The sequence below is a fragment of the Opisthocomus hoazin genome, chromosome 21, assembly GCF_030867145.1.
Source record: "Opisthocomus hoazin isolate bOpiHoa1 chromosome 21, bOpiHoa1.hap1, whole genome shotgun sequence".
In the NCBI taxonomy this organism is placed as follows: domain Eukaryota; kingdom Metazoa; phylum Chordata; class Aves; order Opisthocomiformes; family Opisthocomidae; genus Opisthocomus; species Opisthocomus hoazin.
In genome coordinates, this window is record NC_134434.1 from 4,614,600 (window position 1) to 4,629,941 (window position 15,342).

General features: G+C 43.8%; 1 protein-coding gene across 1 annotated transcript in view; it reads left to right on the plus strand.

Moving 5' to 3' along the window:
- DNAH9 (dynein axonemal heavy chain 9) overlaps window positions 1-15,342 on the plus strand; it is a 200,534-nt gene that overhangs the window by 149,880 nt on the left and 35,312 nt on the right. Inside the window, exons 63-65 of the mRNA XM_075440716.1 lie at window positions 4,769-4,962; window positions 9,165-9,313; window positions 12,779-12,906. Of these exons, the coding sequence (XP_075296831.1) occupies window positions 4,769-4,962; window positions 9,165-9,313; window positions 12,779-12,906 (471 nt within the window). The remainder of the gene's footprint in view (window positions 1-4,768; window positions 4,963-9,164; window positions 9,314-12,778; window positions 12,907-15,342) is intronic.

A 15,342-nucleotide genomic window follows, 5' to 3' on the forward strand; every position in this document is an offset into this window, starting at 1 on the left:
CCTGTGAGAATATAAAATATAATTTTTCTCTAGTGTTGTCAAGTTGTGTGATTTTTATAGAGAGACATTTGATGTTCAGTGTGTTCCTTATAGACCTCATTTTTTTAAGTAGAGGGGTTTTTTTTAAAAAAAGCAAGATACATAAGAAGCTAAGACTGAAAGTATGAACAGGGTATAACTGGAAGACTCAAAAAGCAAGGATAGCTTTTAAAAAACACTAGCTTTAAAAAAAAACCCTCATTTTTTATTATAATTGCATTATAACTTTTTAGCAATGAGTCTCATGGCTGCTGGGGAACTTGGTAAACAGGCGTTAGAAGGTCACTCTGGCAGCACTGGCTGTGCTTGCACTGTATTTATGTCGGTGCAGAGCATGGTAACGAGGTGCTGTTTTGACTTCCCTCACGTCAGAGCTGTTCTTGAGTCAGATGACTCTGGGGTAAAGTATTTTAAATTATGGAAATAGTTTAAAATACAAAACAAGCTTTTGTGGTTTTTTTTAAGAATAATGTCCTTTAGAGTTGACAGGAAGAAAACATGGAGATAATACTTTTCTGTTTTCTAGGTTTTTATAAAACCTTATGAAGCAATGTCTAAATGTGGGGCAAGTTTTGACCAGATGATGTCCTGAGAGTACCTGCCCTTAGTGATAAGAGCAAGTGTTTTCTCTAATAAGTTTACAAAAGCTTGTGGCAGTGTATCTGGCACTAGGAGAGAAATTGCATTCAGCAGCAATGACACCAGGGCTTTGAAGTTGTTCTTTTCGCTAAAGGCTCAGCGCATGCTCCGCGGGCAGCAAGCAGTGAGGAGCGACTGAGTGAGCATCATCTCCTCGTTGTGCCCATCTGCCTGGGCCTTTGCTCTGTCCCCCGAGACATTCTGGCGACGGGCCGTGTGTTAAGGACACCGTGTAGGCACACCAGCGGTCGCTCTGCTAAGGCAACCAGCATTTCTTACTCAAAGCCGGTGGCTGGTGCGCGTTGTAGCTCCTGCAGCTGTGGGGGGAAAGGGAGCATTTTGCATTTGTGAACGTGTGAAATTCACAGCTCTGCTGACATATCAGCTCCAGTTTAAAGCTGGTTCTGACTTAGACAAGAAACTGTCAAAGAAAATGAAAGTGATAAAGCACGTTGTCTGCGATTCAGTGAATGAAAAAACAATTTCCTCTGAGAAAACAATGATCCTTGCCTTGGCATGGTGGGAAGAGACCTGTTTTGCTGGCAAAGTCTCCTTTTGAGGTATAAACTCAAGACACCCTGTTTCCAGTCACCAGAGGTGATTAGACTGTGGGTTGCAAAGACAGGAACAGGAGTCCTCCAGCTCTTTTGATCATATTTTATTTTGATGAATGTTTTTTGTCTCTCTCAATTTCCATGACAACTCTAATTGACAAATGTTTTCTTCATTATGTTGACAAAAATAGCCACGCTGCACAGGTTGATGTGTAGTGCCCATCTGCTGCTCCAATGTATCATTCCTGCTTTTACTCCTGCTGCTTGGAAACACTGATATATTATTGTTAGTCTAAGTTTCTTGGAAAATTTCACAGCAGAGATATTGAAAAGCAATTAATATTCACAGAAAGATTACTGATTGAGATAGCTTTCACTGAACCGGCTTTTAAATAGCAACATCTCTTATTAATACCATCACTTCTAATAAATGCAATTAAAATTGTTGACTAATGAAAATTTTAGTGTTAATTTATATAATACAGACTTTATACTTGCAATTAGAGCTGTCTTGATTCTGCAACATGTTCAGGGAGAGAGCGACTATCATCTCTGATTACATGTCTGTCATTTAGTAAGAAGAAAGCAATTTTTCAGAGTCTCCCTTGTTAATATCAACCAAGAGACTTCTCGAAGCAGCAGCCGCCAAAGTTCTGAAGTGGTATTTTAAGTAAGTCACTTCAAAAGTCAGCAGTGTTAAGATGTTTTATGTAAGCACTTGCACTGATGAATCCACTGAATTCAACATTTGCCAAAGTATTGTGTTCAACTACGAGAGGTGCATCGAATATGTTTATTGCTGGAAGGACGAGATTTTGGCAGATCAGAATATACGGCAGTGTTCCTGTGAATTTCAGTTTCTCATATTCTGTGCTCTGGTTCCTAGTTTTCCATAGAAAGCGGGATATGGCACTGAATTTGGAGCAAGTACTTCTGTCGCTGACATTTCTCCATGTTAGTGCTAATCCACACATGGAAACAACATCTGTTGAATCACTACTTTGCTCACACTCTTCTTCACGAGATTCTCAGGATCCCTGGGACTTTGACAGGGAGATGGTGAGCGCCAAACGGAGTCAGTCCGTGCCGTAGCTCTCTAGTGGTATTGCAAGTATTCTGCTCTTACCTGTGCCTTTTGTAGAGGTATTGATGAGACTGTGACTTTGGGCAAGGCTTGATTTGTTGCAGAAGCATTTATAGTAATATCTGCAAGTACCTTGCTGCCTATAGCTCTAATTCTGGCCCTAGAGCACGTGACCTGTGAGGAAAGGTGAAGGGATTTGTCCAGCTATGAGATGACAGAGCCAAACTCTCCTTGTTATTGGCAGTGAATGTCATAAGGATCAACCGTCACAAATTGCAAGTAGGGAGGTTCAGCTTGAACATCCTAAAAAGAAAATCTTCTTTACCAGAAAGATAGTGCAGTCCTACAACAGGGCCCCCAGAGACGCTGAGAAAGCTTCATTTTAGAGGTCAGCGTTTTGATACAGCAAGCCATGGCTGACCTGAGCCGGTGCTGGCTGGAGACCTAGCCCAAGCATGAGGTTTCTTCCAGCCATTGCTTCTGTGATGCTCTGGGTGTATGTTCTGCAAATGTCCTGGGTCAGCGGCACCCACTGGAAACAGCTTTGCACCTCTCTATCACCTACAGGCATTCCCATTGCTAAAAATGTGAACTCATTTGATAGATGGAGCCCCTTTTTCTGACACCTTCCTTCCCTTTGTTTGCTCTTTTTGTTGAAGTACAGCTTCTAATGAAATTCAGTCTATTAGAAAGACCAAAGTTTTACACTGCTTTTGTCTGCTGACTGGGAAGCCTTTCCAGAGGAAAAGCATGGCTTTCCTGCAGTTTTTGGAGCACAGTGGCCTTCAGTGTCTTCTGCCTCATTTCCAACAGCATCGTGTCCAAGGCACTCGCTCAGCACTTCTGTCAGGGCATTTGCATGGCTTGCAAAGCCTGTTGGCAAGTGCGTGTTTTTTCGGTTGATCTGACCAAGGTGTAACACCAGCATTTTTCAAGGAGCTTTCTCAGTTGCTTTCCATAGTGGAGCTGTATGGGATGTGAACTGGAGCATTAATGGTGCAGAACACCTCTGCCCATCAAAAAGCTTCTGCTTCACTTGCAGTGTGCCTTTCTGTTTCTACAGAAAACAGCTCATTCACTGTCTTTTATATTTCACTTGTCTTTTCCACTTGATGTTCAGCGACTTACTGCTTCAGATTATGCAAAATGCTCTGAAGATGTCTGTTTCAGCGAGAATTTTGCTTGAAATCCAGAAGAACCTTACAAGCTGTGCAATGCATTTTGCTACCACTTGTATGAAAGCTAATTTGGATTCTTTACTTCTCTGCATAACATTTGTAGTTGCCACTTTCTAGTCACAAAATCTAGCTACATTTTCATTGTAATTGTCATTTGTGTGCTGCCTTGCTCAGCTGTTCTTTTGGGCATTCTTCAGCTACCTGCTTCTGCCACAGACTTGTAGCACTGAGAAGTTAATCTTTGTGTGCATTTGGCAAGTAAAAATCTGGGTGCCTTGGTTTTTACAATGGCACAGGGTGGTATGCATGCTTGTGCAAAGAAAACACCCACCCATTTAGAGTTTACGCTATGTTTGTTGAGATTTGTGGCTCCGTGGTCACCATGGCTGCACGGCGAAGTCTCAGTGTTGTGGTTTCACAGAGCATGCGCACCAGACTATGCAGATAGAGAGGTATATGCACGGGGCAACAGGGAGAGAAAAGTAACTACATGTATATAAAAATGATGATAAGTTGTGATTTTTTGCTGCACAATTCTCTTTGTGTCTGTTGAAGCAGTAAGGAGACTCTTTCCAGACTTGTGGCTCATGGGAATGCCAGCAATGTGCTCTCCTGCCAGACAGGGACTGATAATTTCCAGCTCCCATCCAAGGCAGGCATTTCTGGGATAACTGACAGTAGCAAGTGCTTGTCACCTGAGATTTTTCAGTTCTGGTTTCAAAACAGGAGGGCAGATTTCCTCTCGCTTTGGGTTATGGAGAGCTGCCTTGTGGATGATGCCAAATTCTTTCAGCCTTTCCTGTATCGTCACTTCCAGACTCCCATGTGGCAGCACCTGTGCTGTGGGGGAGAAGGTCTGGGTGCCGCGTGTGGCTTCGCTGGCTGGGGAAGGGGGTTGCATTGACGTGGCTGAAAGCACCAGGAAAGGCTGTACTAGGTGCAGCATGACTTTAGAGCTGACATTCTGTGGGCAACCTTGAGACACGTTTCAGTTCAGAAGACCTTCCACAAGTATGAAAGTGTCCTCACTCATACTCTGCTGTGGCCTTGCAAACGGGCTGTGTTGATTACTGTTCCTGTGACAACGTGCTGACAACAGAGCTGGGAAAAGGAAACTGGACAAAGTCTGATCCTGGTGGGTTTCTGGCTGTGGTTCCCAGGCTCCAGCTGTGACCCTTCTGGTGGAGCAAAACATGAGCCGTCAGTAATGTTAGAAGAGCAATTCTGAGGTACGTAGGATTGTTCTTCTGAAGACCTTCCTTGAATTTTTCCAGGCTCTCTCATCAATGGAGGAATTCAAAAATCTGGATCGGGATATTGAGGGATCTGCAAAACGGTGGAAGAAATTTGTTGAATCTGAGTGTCCTGAAAAGGAGAAGTTCCCTCAGGAATGGAAGAACAAGTCAGCCCTGCAGCGCCTGTGCATAATGAGAGCCATCCGCCCCGATCGCATGACCTACGCGATCAGGTGGGTGCGCTTCTTTACTGTCTCTGTGATGCTCTTGCTTAGCAGACAGCTTTGGGTCTGTGTTTTCAAGGGAACAGGAGTAATTCAGGAATATGTTTAGAGTTATTTATTGTAGAATGTGGGTTCTGCATATGGTTTCCTATAAAGAAGTCTGTTGAATGAGTCATGTCTGAACTCCACAAGACAGTTAGCACATTTCATTTAACTGGAATTTCTTGTTTAGGGAGATGTAAGCCCAATATCACTGATAGTGATGGAGCAGTAGAACTAGTACTGGTTGAGGAGCAGATGTGCCAAGTCAGAAATGAGCATCGTCATACAGGTGTTACATGTGCTAGGGTCTTTTAATCATCAGTGCAACTTCTAATAAAACTTCTAGAGTTCATTAAGGTCCATTTTAGTTACCAGATCCTTTATGGCTGTTCCTTAGGCACAAGAATAAAGTGTGGAAGTAAAGGAAAGTCTTACAGAGGTTTTCTCTTTTTTTTTTTTTTCTGTATGATGCAAAATTTATTTGATGCTAGTTCTGAAAGTTGTAGTTGTAAATTATGTAGTGAAGGTAACTAGGCAAGTCTAAACTTTACGAAGGTATACAAAAGCAAGGTGCTTGTTCCAGGAGAAACTAAAGGTCTTTCACTGCATTAGGACTTGTTTTTTCCTTCTCTGTCCTAGTAGTCTATGATTTGACATTTCTGCAATGTCTCTCATGCTACTGCCTCTCGAATAGTTTATATTGCTCCACCATCTGGCATGTGCGTGTACATGGGTGCACGTAGCAGATTGTATTACTCACTGTATGAACTAGGTTTCTGTTTGTGCTTTAAAATTCACAGAAAAATGCAGACAAGACTGAGTGAAGTCTCCCTATGGCCAATGTTATTACATTTTATTAAATTAAATACTAGAATTTATCATAATCATACCATTCTAAACCATCATCTGTCTCATTTCTTACTCTTCCAGGGCTGGATTCTCCATGTGTTCTCTCAGCTGAAAAGATTGTTTTTCCTGTTTTTGTTTAGTTTGAGTAAAATAAGCTCTTGCCTTTCTGAGCTTTTAGATGCATATTTCATTTCAGCAAGTTTAATTCATTTCTTTCAATCAAAATGGTGGTACTCGCATAGCTGAAAAATAACTAGAACATAAAGTTTCAACACCTTTAATATTTCTCATTTATGAAAAGGTAAGGGAATCCAACTTCAAAAGCTTGGCTGGATATTTTTAGGGTCTGGGTGTGTCAAGCTTTTCAGTTTGCACAAGAGTATTTAAATGGTTTTTTGTTTTGTTTCTTACGTAGAAATAGGCTAGAACGTAAACGTGTGCAGACAGTAACATTTCACAGCGCCTTCCCTGAGACTTTGTTTGCAGATGTTTGTGAAATTCTTGAAACACAGGATGGTCAGACACTAGGCTCAGAAGGCTTAGGAAGAGCTGTTGTTTAGAGAAACCTCATACCCCCAAAGCAAATGTGAAATTAGTCATGGTAACAATGATAGTTAAAATGCGTTTGATTTCCTGGCTCCTCTGTGATAGTATCATACCCCTCAAACCTTTCTGCAGCCAGCAGTCTGGCTAAGATGGATACTGTTCCCTTAATGAAGAAATTTGCTGTTCCGAAGAGATCCACCTCTCTGGAAAATACATGAGTCTGTTCGTCTGTCCTTCTCATGTCAGTCAGTGAAGTCTAGTACTCTGATGTAGGAAGGAAAAGCGGTCCTTGGATTGAGTTTAATACAGTCAGTGTTCCTGATAGCCACCACACAGAAGGCTAATGGTCATCTGGCATCTTGTTTTCCTAAGCACTGTTAAAGCTGTCGTGTGTCTGTGACCCTTCAAAAGGTAGGGGATCTTGTAGGGGAGCTGTGTACTCTGACCACAAGGACTTCAGCCTCACTATCCCTACTTTAGCCAGTAGTGTTTCAAGATCATGTGCGTGTTAACAAATTCATCAAGATTTAGACACCTGCAAGGTTGTTGGCTCCCACGGGCTGTTTTGCAGTTCTTAACTTCCAGATCTCTTTCTTCTCTATATCAGCTAAATCTGCTAACATTAAATACTTCACTGAAGATCAACAGGCATCACTATTAGTCCTAACCTTCCTGTCTCTCTGAGAGTCTCGACAAGTACTGGAGTGCGTTTTAGGAGTCAAGGAGTAACTTGGCAGCCTAATCACAGGTGACTAGGGGTATTTTAGATGCCCTAGAATACCTGTACCTCATTTCCAGCTGCTGTTCAGAAATGTGCAAGAACCCTTTATGTCCTATGTCATGTGTGACAGCTCCACGAAGGTGGTCTAAGCAGCTCTTTGGTATCTAAAATGATCCACCCTTCTACAGGCTTCTTGCATTTCCCTGTCTTGGAAGTTAGATTTTTCAGCTGCTCTTCAGATCAGATCCCTGGGGATATTTGCAGACGCTGTTTTATTCCCAAGGCCTAGGCAGCCATCAGGAGAAACCACTCTTACCCTGACACTCCTTAGAGCTTAGCTAGGGGCAGTGCTCTGTTGTCCATCACCAAGAACCATAATTTCCTCAACGGATTTTCCAGTGTAAATACTGATTTCATCCTTCTATCTTATGGTAGAACATCAGCAAGGATCTTCTTGCAACACCTTGTGCTCACATGCTTCCATATCCATGATGAGGTCAGATCGGCCCAACTACTAGCACGGTATAACTTGGTCATGGTGAAGTCCTTCCAAAAGCGCTTGTACTTCTGCCTTGAGGGACAGACCTTTGAAATAATGCAGAAGGACTAAGGACTTCAGTAGCTTGCAATTCCATCCATGATTATGACACTTGCATGGACTCTTCAGATACAGGATCTTAGGCAACTGTGGCTTCATATAACCGAGAAAAGCTGTAAGCCAGTCATTTGTCTTGCTGGGTAGTTTTGCTTTTTGTTCTGGCACCATTTCCCAAATCCTGTTGCTTGTGCTGTGAACCACGCCTATGGATACCTGAAAGACACCAAGTGTAGGCATTCCTCCAGTCCTGTCTCTGAGGGCAGGCCTGCCTTTCCTGCACGGGCGGTCCATTTCAGAGTCTCTAAGTCACAGCAGCTGTGTTTCTGACTCTCCAAGGCATCATTTTGTAGAGCTGAGACTTGATGTAAAACAAGAATGTTGCGCCTTCCCATCGGATAGACTTTTCAAAATTTTGTGGACTGAAGCTTTCCAGCAGCTCTTTAGCAAATCTTGACCCAGAACGGAAAAACCTACTTGAAAGAGGTATCAAACAAAGTGGAAGCTTTTTCTTTTGCAATACCTTAGAATTTTCTATTCCAACTGCCTTTTGCTAGTCCTTGAAAGAGACTCTCAGCTCTGTTAGAAAGAATTGGGCTGCCTTATTCTGGTATCATCTACCGGGTGAAAACTGGCTGAGGTTTTTCTTCCTCGTGGTACTGAGGTTGCCAGAAGGCCTGAGTCATGCACCTGCCCTAGAGAGAAACTGCTCATTCCTGGTGTTTAAATAGAACATTCCTGCCTTTGAATCGATGTTCACTGTATCCTCGTGTTCTAAAGCAGGGATTTTGGAAGCTCACCCTGCAGAAATTCAGCCTGGATGTTCTCCATGCTCTGTGTTCTGTTCAGGCAGCTGCTGTGGAGCTCCGTTTTTTCCTGTTCACTCAGTTGTATTTTTCCTTGTGACTCTCATGCCGAGGCTAAGCTACACACACTGGATATTCTTAGAACTCTTCTCTTTTATCTTTCGAGAACAAAGTAATTTTGTAAATCATGTGGATTTTTTGTGACTTTTGGTGATAAATCTAAAGGGAAGCTGTTTCAAAAGCTGTATGGATTATAAAATACACGGCAGTTTTCTATACATGAACTTAACTATTTCTTCTCTCCTGAGATACCTTGGTCAGAATCAAGCCACTACTTGTGTTGAACTTCTGAACACAGCCTTGGGCTGGTAGGTCCCGCTGTTTTCCCTTCTCACTTCCTTTTGTTTGACAGATATTGGTGTGCCAGGTGTCATTTTACCCCTGTGAAAAAATGCCAGACTTCACTAAGGAGTGATAACTCCAGAAACCCAGCCTGCAGATCCTCTCTAAAATTATCTCAGACCTATTTTTTTTCATTTAATTTCTAATTTGTTTGAATCAGAAAAATCAAAACTAATTAATTGATTATTTGCAGCGGAATCTGTCTTTTCTGAAAGAGAGTAGACTGGCAAAACTTTTTTCTTTCTGGCAGAGATTTTGTAGAAGAAAACCTTGGCAGTAAATACGTGGTGGGGAGATCCCTGGATTTTGCAACAACTTTTGAGGAATCAGGACCTGCAACCCCAATGTTTTTTATCCTGTCCCCGGGAGTCGACCCGCTGAAGGATGTGGAGAAACAAGGTAAATAAATTATGTCTCTAGGCATACTACAGCCCTGCTTTTTATCTTCTTTGTAATTATCTTGGCATGACTTTCTTGTTCTGGTTTTTTTTTTTCCTCATCTCTTTGTAGATAATGGAGTAATCTGTTAAAAATAGATAATTGTGAGAGGATGTGACTGGTTTTTTGGATTTTTTTTTTCTGTTTTTCTTAAAGGTTTTTGGATTTTCATCTAAAGTTTAAATTAAACTTGTCTCTTTCCTGCATTGCCTGGATTCCCAGTGTGGTTCACACCGCAGTGATTTCTGAGATGGTCTTGTACACAACCTATAATTTACATCAGAGATATCTAATATGCTGTCAGATAGCTAAAAATAAGCAACAGCTCCCTACAACAGTCTGCTGGTTAGTGGCAGAGTTTCCCATTTTTAATCTCATCCTTCCTGAGTTGATTTTGGTGGGGATGGTCAGATGTAGTGCTGTCAGCTGGCTTCAGAGCTGCAGGGGCTGCTCTAAGGTGCCTTGTCTGAGAAGGCAGGGATTTCTGTTGCGCACCGACTGCTGTGGTCAGTGCCAGTGCTCTGAAGCCACCAATGTGTAAAATTTTTTCTGGGTCTCAGCTCCACTGTGGAAGAATTACCATTTTCAGCTTGAACGTGGCAATTACACGAAGTCTGGAAATGGGGTCACTTCTTACTGTTGAACAGCGGTAACTGGGGTCACTTCTTTTGAGACAGTTACAGTGGAGTGACTCCATCTCCCAGGAGCAGATGCGTCAGACGCCTTTGGGTGCTGCTTTAGGGCTGCTCCAAGTTGCCATTCTTCTCTCTGGATGTGTTTGCTCCTTCTCCAGCAGTGCACCTCACATGGCTCCAAGACCACAACTTGCGTTGTGATGCTCCCAGCAGTGTGGAGTATAGGATACATAAAATGTATGAATTACATCTCAGACTACCACAGTAGAGCTGCTGGCTGGTTTTTAGCAGGCAGGTCTCCAAACTAAACATCAGCAAGGCTGACAGCCCCAGCAGAGAAACCAGTAACATTGAACTAAGCCATCATCCAGGCGAGTGGTGAAGAATGCTGACCTGTGGATTTGTTTTCCTCTCTATGCTGCACCTTCTGGGTCATCCCAAAATGAGGTTTGGGGCAGTCTTTACCCACATTCCCACTAGCATCTTTCAGAGATGTTGAAGACCACTGCAGCCTGATCCACAGGCCAGATCACAGTTCTCAGTCGTAGGGAGTTCCTGGGCTTTGCGTTGTGTTTTGTGCTGTTTCTGCCCTGATACCAGTTCTCGTTATTGTGAGTTGAAGGGGACACCGCTGAGGAAGGCCCTGTTACGTGCTTTGCTTCCCTTTGGAGCCACATCAGTGATCCTGTCTCTCACTGTGTTATTTTATTGTATGGGAAATGAAGCACTAATATCCAACCATGAATGGTTTAATTGGAATTGTAAAGATGAGTGTAGCTGAGCACCTGGGGTTAGTCAGCCAGAAAAGTTACAGCAAGTAAAAGTGCAAAAAATCTAATGAAATAAAACCATTGCTTCAGTGCAGCTGCACTGGCCTTAAAGCCTGCCTCGCTGGGGTTTGGGTTGGATTCAGTATTCGATATTTTTTTCTGTCCTTCATTAGGTTTTATTAAAATGAAAGTCTGGATAGATATTTCTTGTGAATGGAAGATAGCTTCTTCCAGATGCTGCCCACTCATGGGACCCTTCCTTGGCAACGTGGGGAGGACCCTGCGGCAAACACTGTTGGGCTTGGAAAGCTTCCCCACCTCCCTGGGGCAGCCCACCTGCACCGTCCCCTCTCCTCTCCAAGCCAGCAAGGAAGGAAGAAGGCTGGCATCATCTTTGGTGAGACAGCTGGCGCAGATTCACTGGATATCTCTCTGCAGTCCTGTTCCTATCTGTGAAGTGGAAAGAACAACTGATATTAATTTTATTATTAATCACTTGGTTTGGGGTAGCGCCCTGCCTCCTGTAAATTTACCCCATCCCTTCTCAAGAGGGTTGGTCTTGAAGGCAGAGGAAGAGATCAGCAGCTCTCAAAGTTGGCAGCCACCGGAGATGGTCAGAAAGAAAACTGGAAAACTCCCAAATATGGGGAAAGCTGTATCCCAGGGGTTTGCTGTAGTAAGGCGAAGCAGAGAGCTCGAGCAACTGGAAGAGTCTGGAATTTTGTTTTACTTATGGCCATCTGTTTCCAAACTTATACCAAGAACTGAATCCTAAGTCTTGCAAGACAAATCTTTTCCTTGTTTTACTAGAAAACTTGCCTGCATTTAGCAGAAATCAGGAATTCAGGGTGCATCGTCTGCATGAAGGCAAATCTGCATGCAGAGATAAATGTAGGCAATCGCAAGGGATGCGCACGTGGGGACGTGTGTACTGACCCACCAGCTGAGCTGAGCGTGTCCTACTACGGTGCATGGAGCCAGCGTGAATGTTTGTCGAGCTGCTTCCCTCCGCCAGCAGAAATTCCTGCTCGTCTTCTGAGGAGCACACAGCAGAGATAGCCTGCTCCAGGCAGTTGCTTCTCCTGTGAGACGAGGAGCAACTGGTGTCCTCCATCTTTGGATGACAAACAGATTTAGAAGACTAAACAAGAGATCTTTAGCCGTGATCACTTAAGGGATCTGAGGCACTTGGATGCACGGAGGAATTAGGGGAGTCCAAAGGAGTGTCACAGACTAAGTGAAGAAACACTAAATAGCTGCCATCCTTCCTCCAGAGCAGGATAGTAAATGACACGGAGTGTGAGGTTCCTACTCTGCACCATACAGAGAGGGATGTGGAAGGGACTGTACAAGGTGACCTGCAGTGGCTCCTGGAGCACCCCTTCCCCTGGGGTCTGCTGCTGTCCTCTGACCGTGGACCTCCCCACACGCATCGTGATGCACTCAGAGGCATCTCCACACCCGCCAAAGCCTGTGATGATCCATGAGTAATCTGGAGGGCTGCCTGATCTCTAGCTCCAAGAAACCTGAGGGGCCCGAGTCGAGGCCACAGGAAGCTCCCACAGATTTCATTTCAGCTGCCTTCTCAGAACTGAATGGGCTCCTAACCTTACTGCTGGTTCTAGCATGCATCACAGGGTGCATTTCCTCACTGAACAATGTCTTCTTCAAAGCCCATTTTATCAGTAGGAAATGATTTTAATTTCCTATCACTGTAAAATATGTTTTTACATGAGGTTGCAAGGGAATAATGTTCTTTAAACAAGAGGCACTTTGTAATAATGTACCTTTGTGTAGGTGCCGCTCTGTAATTAAAAGTAGTTTGGAAGAAGCTACAGCCGTTTTCAGTGCTTTGGCAAGGAGTGTGTGAGAGATGAGATAACTATTCTAAGAAGTGCGATAGCTCTTCTGTGAGGGGTTTTGATAAGACTGAACTCTGCCTCGCTGCTGCTGCGTGAGCTCAGCTGTGCTGGTGCCGTCCCAGGTAAAAGTGCTGAACATCGCCCTTTTTTTTCTTTCAGGGAAGAAACTTGGTTATACATTTAACAACAGGAATTTCCACAATGTTTCCCTTGGACAAGGTCAAGAGGTAGTTGCTGAACAAGCTCTAGATCTGGCTGCGAAGGAGGGACACTGGGTCATCCTTCAGGTACGGTGTCTTTGGAAGCAGTCCTGCCGTTCTCCCGGGTGACCCGATGCTGATCTCCTTAGCGAGAGCAGTCTGTCGTTCTTATCCGGTGGGAGATGGGACGAGGTGTCATCTGTGTGTCCAAAGCAGCCACCTTCTAACTCTTTCTTGACGCTATCTATTGCTTTTATCGGGCGTTGTCATTTTGGTTTTCTTGCTCTTTGAGCCTGGTGTAGGGGGTGTAGTTGTAGGATTCCTCTGAGAGAAGGTTGTGCTACATTTTCCCCTGCTTTAATTTGCTTCATGAATAAATGAAGAGCTTTTGTTCGTAAGAGCTGTTAGATTAGTTCTCTTACTACCACTGAAAATGTACCATGTATTTAAATGAGCAATGAGATCATGCACACCACTGTAGGAAAGGCAGAGGATGTCTGCCGTGGTGCCGATCCCTTTATGCATCCCAGAACAGGTAAACGCTTGAAGCTCTTATCATGACTCGGCAAAATGTTTCGGAGCCTTTAGGGTGTGAAGGGAGCTCTGTCTTTGTCAGGTGCCCTATGGAGCCACTTATTCAGTGAGTGCTTGGGTTTCCTAATACGCAGAATCAGTGATGACAGCTCTCATTGCAGGTCTTCGAACCCCTCTGATTTCCTTCATGTGGATTTTGTAAACATTTATTATCACTGAATTGTTTGGATGAGAATTATATTAAGGCAAAGCTTTAAGTCCTGATCTGAGCCTATAGGCCGGATTTTGGATTTAAATTAGATACCATTGATATTTTGATCGAATTTTTTGCTTTTTTTGCAAGCTCCCTCCAAGGTAGACAGTGCTGAGCTTTTAAAGAGCTTTTAATACAGATGGCTGCAATACTGTCATTTGCCTTGAAGATGATGAAGAAGAAAATACCCAGCTTTTTGGACATATTCTGTTCAGTAATGCAAAGTGAAGGGGTTTTTTTCCTACCATGATGGTTAGACACTGTAAAGGATCTGTTAGCAATGTCAGCTTCCATGTCTGTTGCTTCAGTGCTAGGAGATGAGTACTGTGGACCTGAAGTATTTTTGTTTCATTCATTCACATCTTCTCTGATGGTCAGAGCAATCAGTAAGAGGTCTCAGCAGACATTGAAAGTTAAATCAGAAGAGCTGCAAAAATTAGATTTATATGAAAGAATGATTTTGATGGCTGAGCTAACTGGTTTTCCAGCAATACCTCCCAAGTGTGACTGTCTCTGGTGGCACAGAGCAGATAGGTTGCCCTGTGAGCTTAGAGAGGAGCTTAATTCAGCTGGCTGCTAGCAGGTTTTGATGCAAACTGCGTGGGGCAAACTCAGCTGTGACAGTGGTGGCTGTGAGGACAGGCTGCTAGGCATCAGTCTTGGGTCTCCTCGGGGTCAGTCAGTCTTCCAGGATTTTCTCTGGTGCAGTCACAAGACTGATGAAACTTTGTGCATGTGAATATTCTAGTTCTGTGTTGTGCCCGGTTTGGAATAAGGCAATATAGGAAAAAGGATTCAAAACAGAGATAAGAGTAATTTCTTCCTTTGTTTTTATAGTCATAGACCTTCTGAGCAATCCAGGCAGTGAGGGTCCCACTAGGAGCTGGTGTCTTGCGTTAGTGGCACTTCACTCTTGGGACAGACTTGGAAACACCCAGCAGATGTTTGAGGACAGCAGTACCAGTTCTCTCCGGCTGCTGCATTTGATGTCGCTGTTAGGCGTGTAGAGTGACATCAAAGTGATGGAAGCTAACTGTCACCCAGACAGGCCAAGCTGCTCAGCTCCAGAACCTGCCTCTGTGTCTCACTTTGTGTTCCCATCTCTTTCCAAGGACTGGGCTTCTTGTAAAAAGAGAAGGAGGGAGAGCAGCCTGAGGTGCTAGATATGTCCCCTACATTGACCAACAAGACTCCTCTAGTCAAACAAAACTCTGTTATGGTCAGTGGACATCCACCTGAAATAAAATCACCCTCTGGACAAACTATTTTTTACAAGGTTGGACACACTGTTTTCACAAGTCAGAATCTCTGACCTCTCCAGATACTGATCAAATCTGTATCCAAACTCATCACAGCAGGAGTCAGTGGGTAAGAGTCCCACAGAGGATTCTCCCATCATTTCAGTCATAGGTGGATCAGAGCAAATATTTGCCATGTGGTTCAGACGGATGCTTTTCGTAGAGGCAGATAAGCAGAGCACAGCATTGGCCTGCTTACAAGGAGCATCTCTAGTAGCTTAAGTGCGGAGACCTGGAGCTCCTGGGCATTGCACAAAAAGCACTTTCAAACAGGAGGAGATTTCACAGTTGGAAAGAACGTTTATTTAAAGCCTGTTCTCTCTCGTGGGTTTCTCAGAAATGCGTGAGGGGTGCCCAGCCGCTGCAGCAGCGTGATGCCCTGGTAGAAGCATGCTCTGTGCAGATCCTGACTAAATCATACTGTTGTGTGATGCCAAC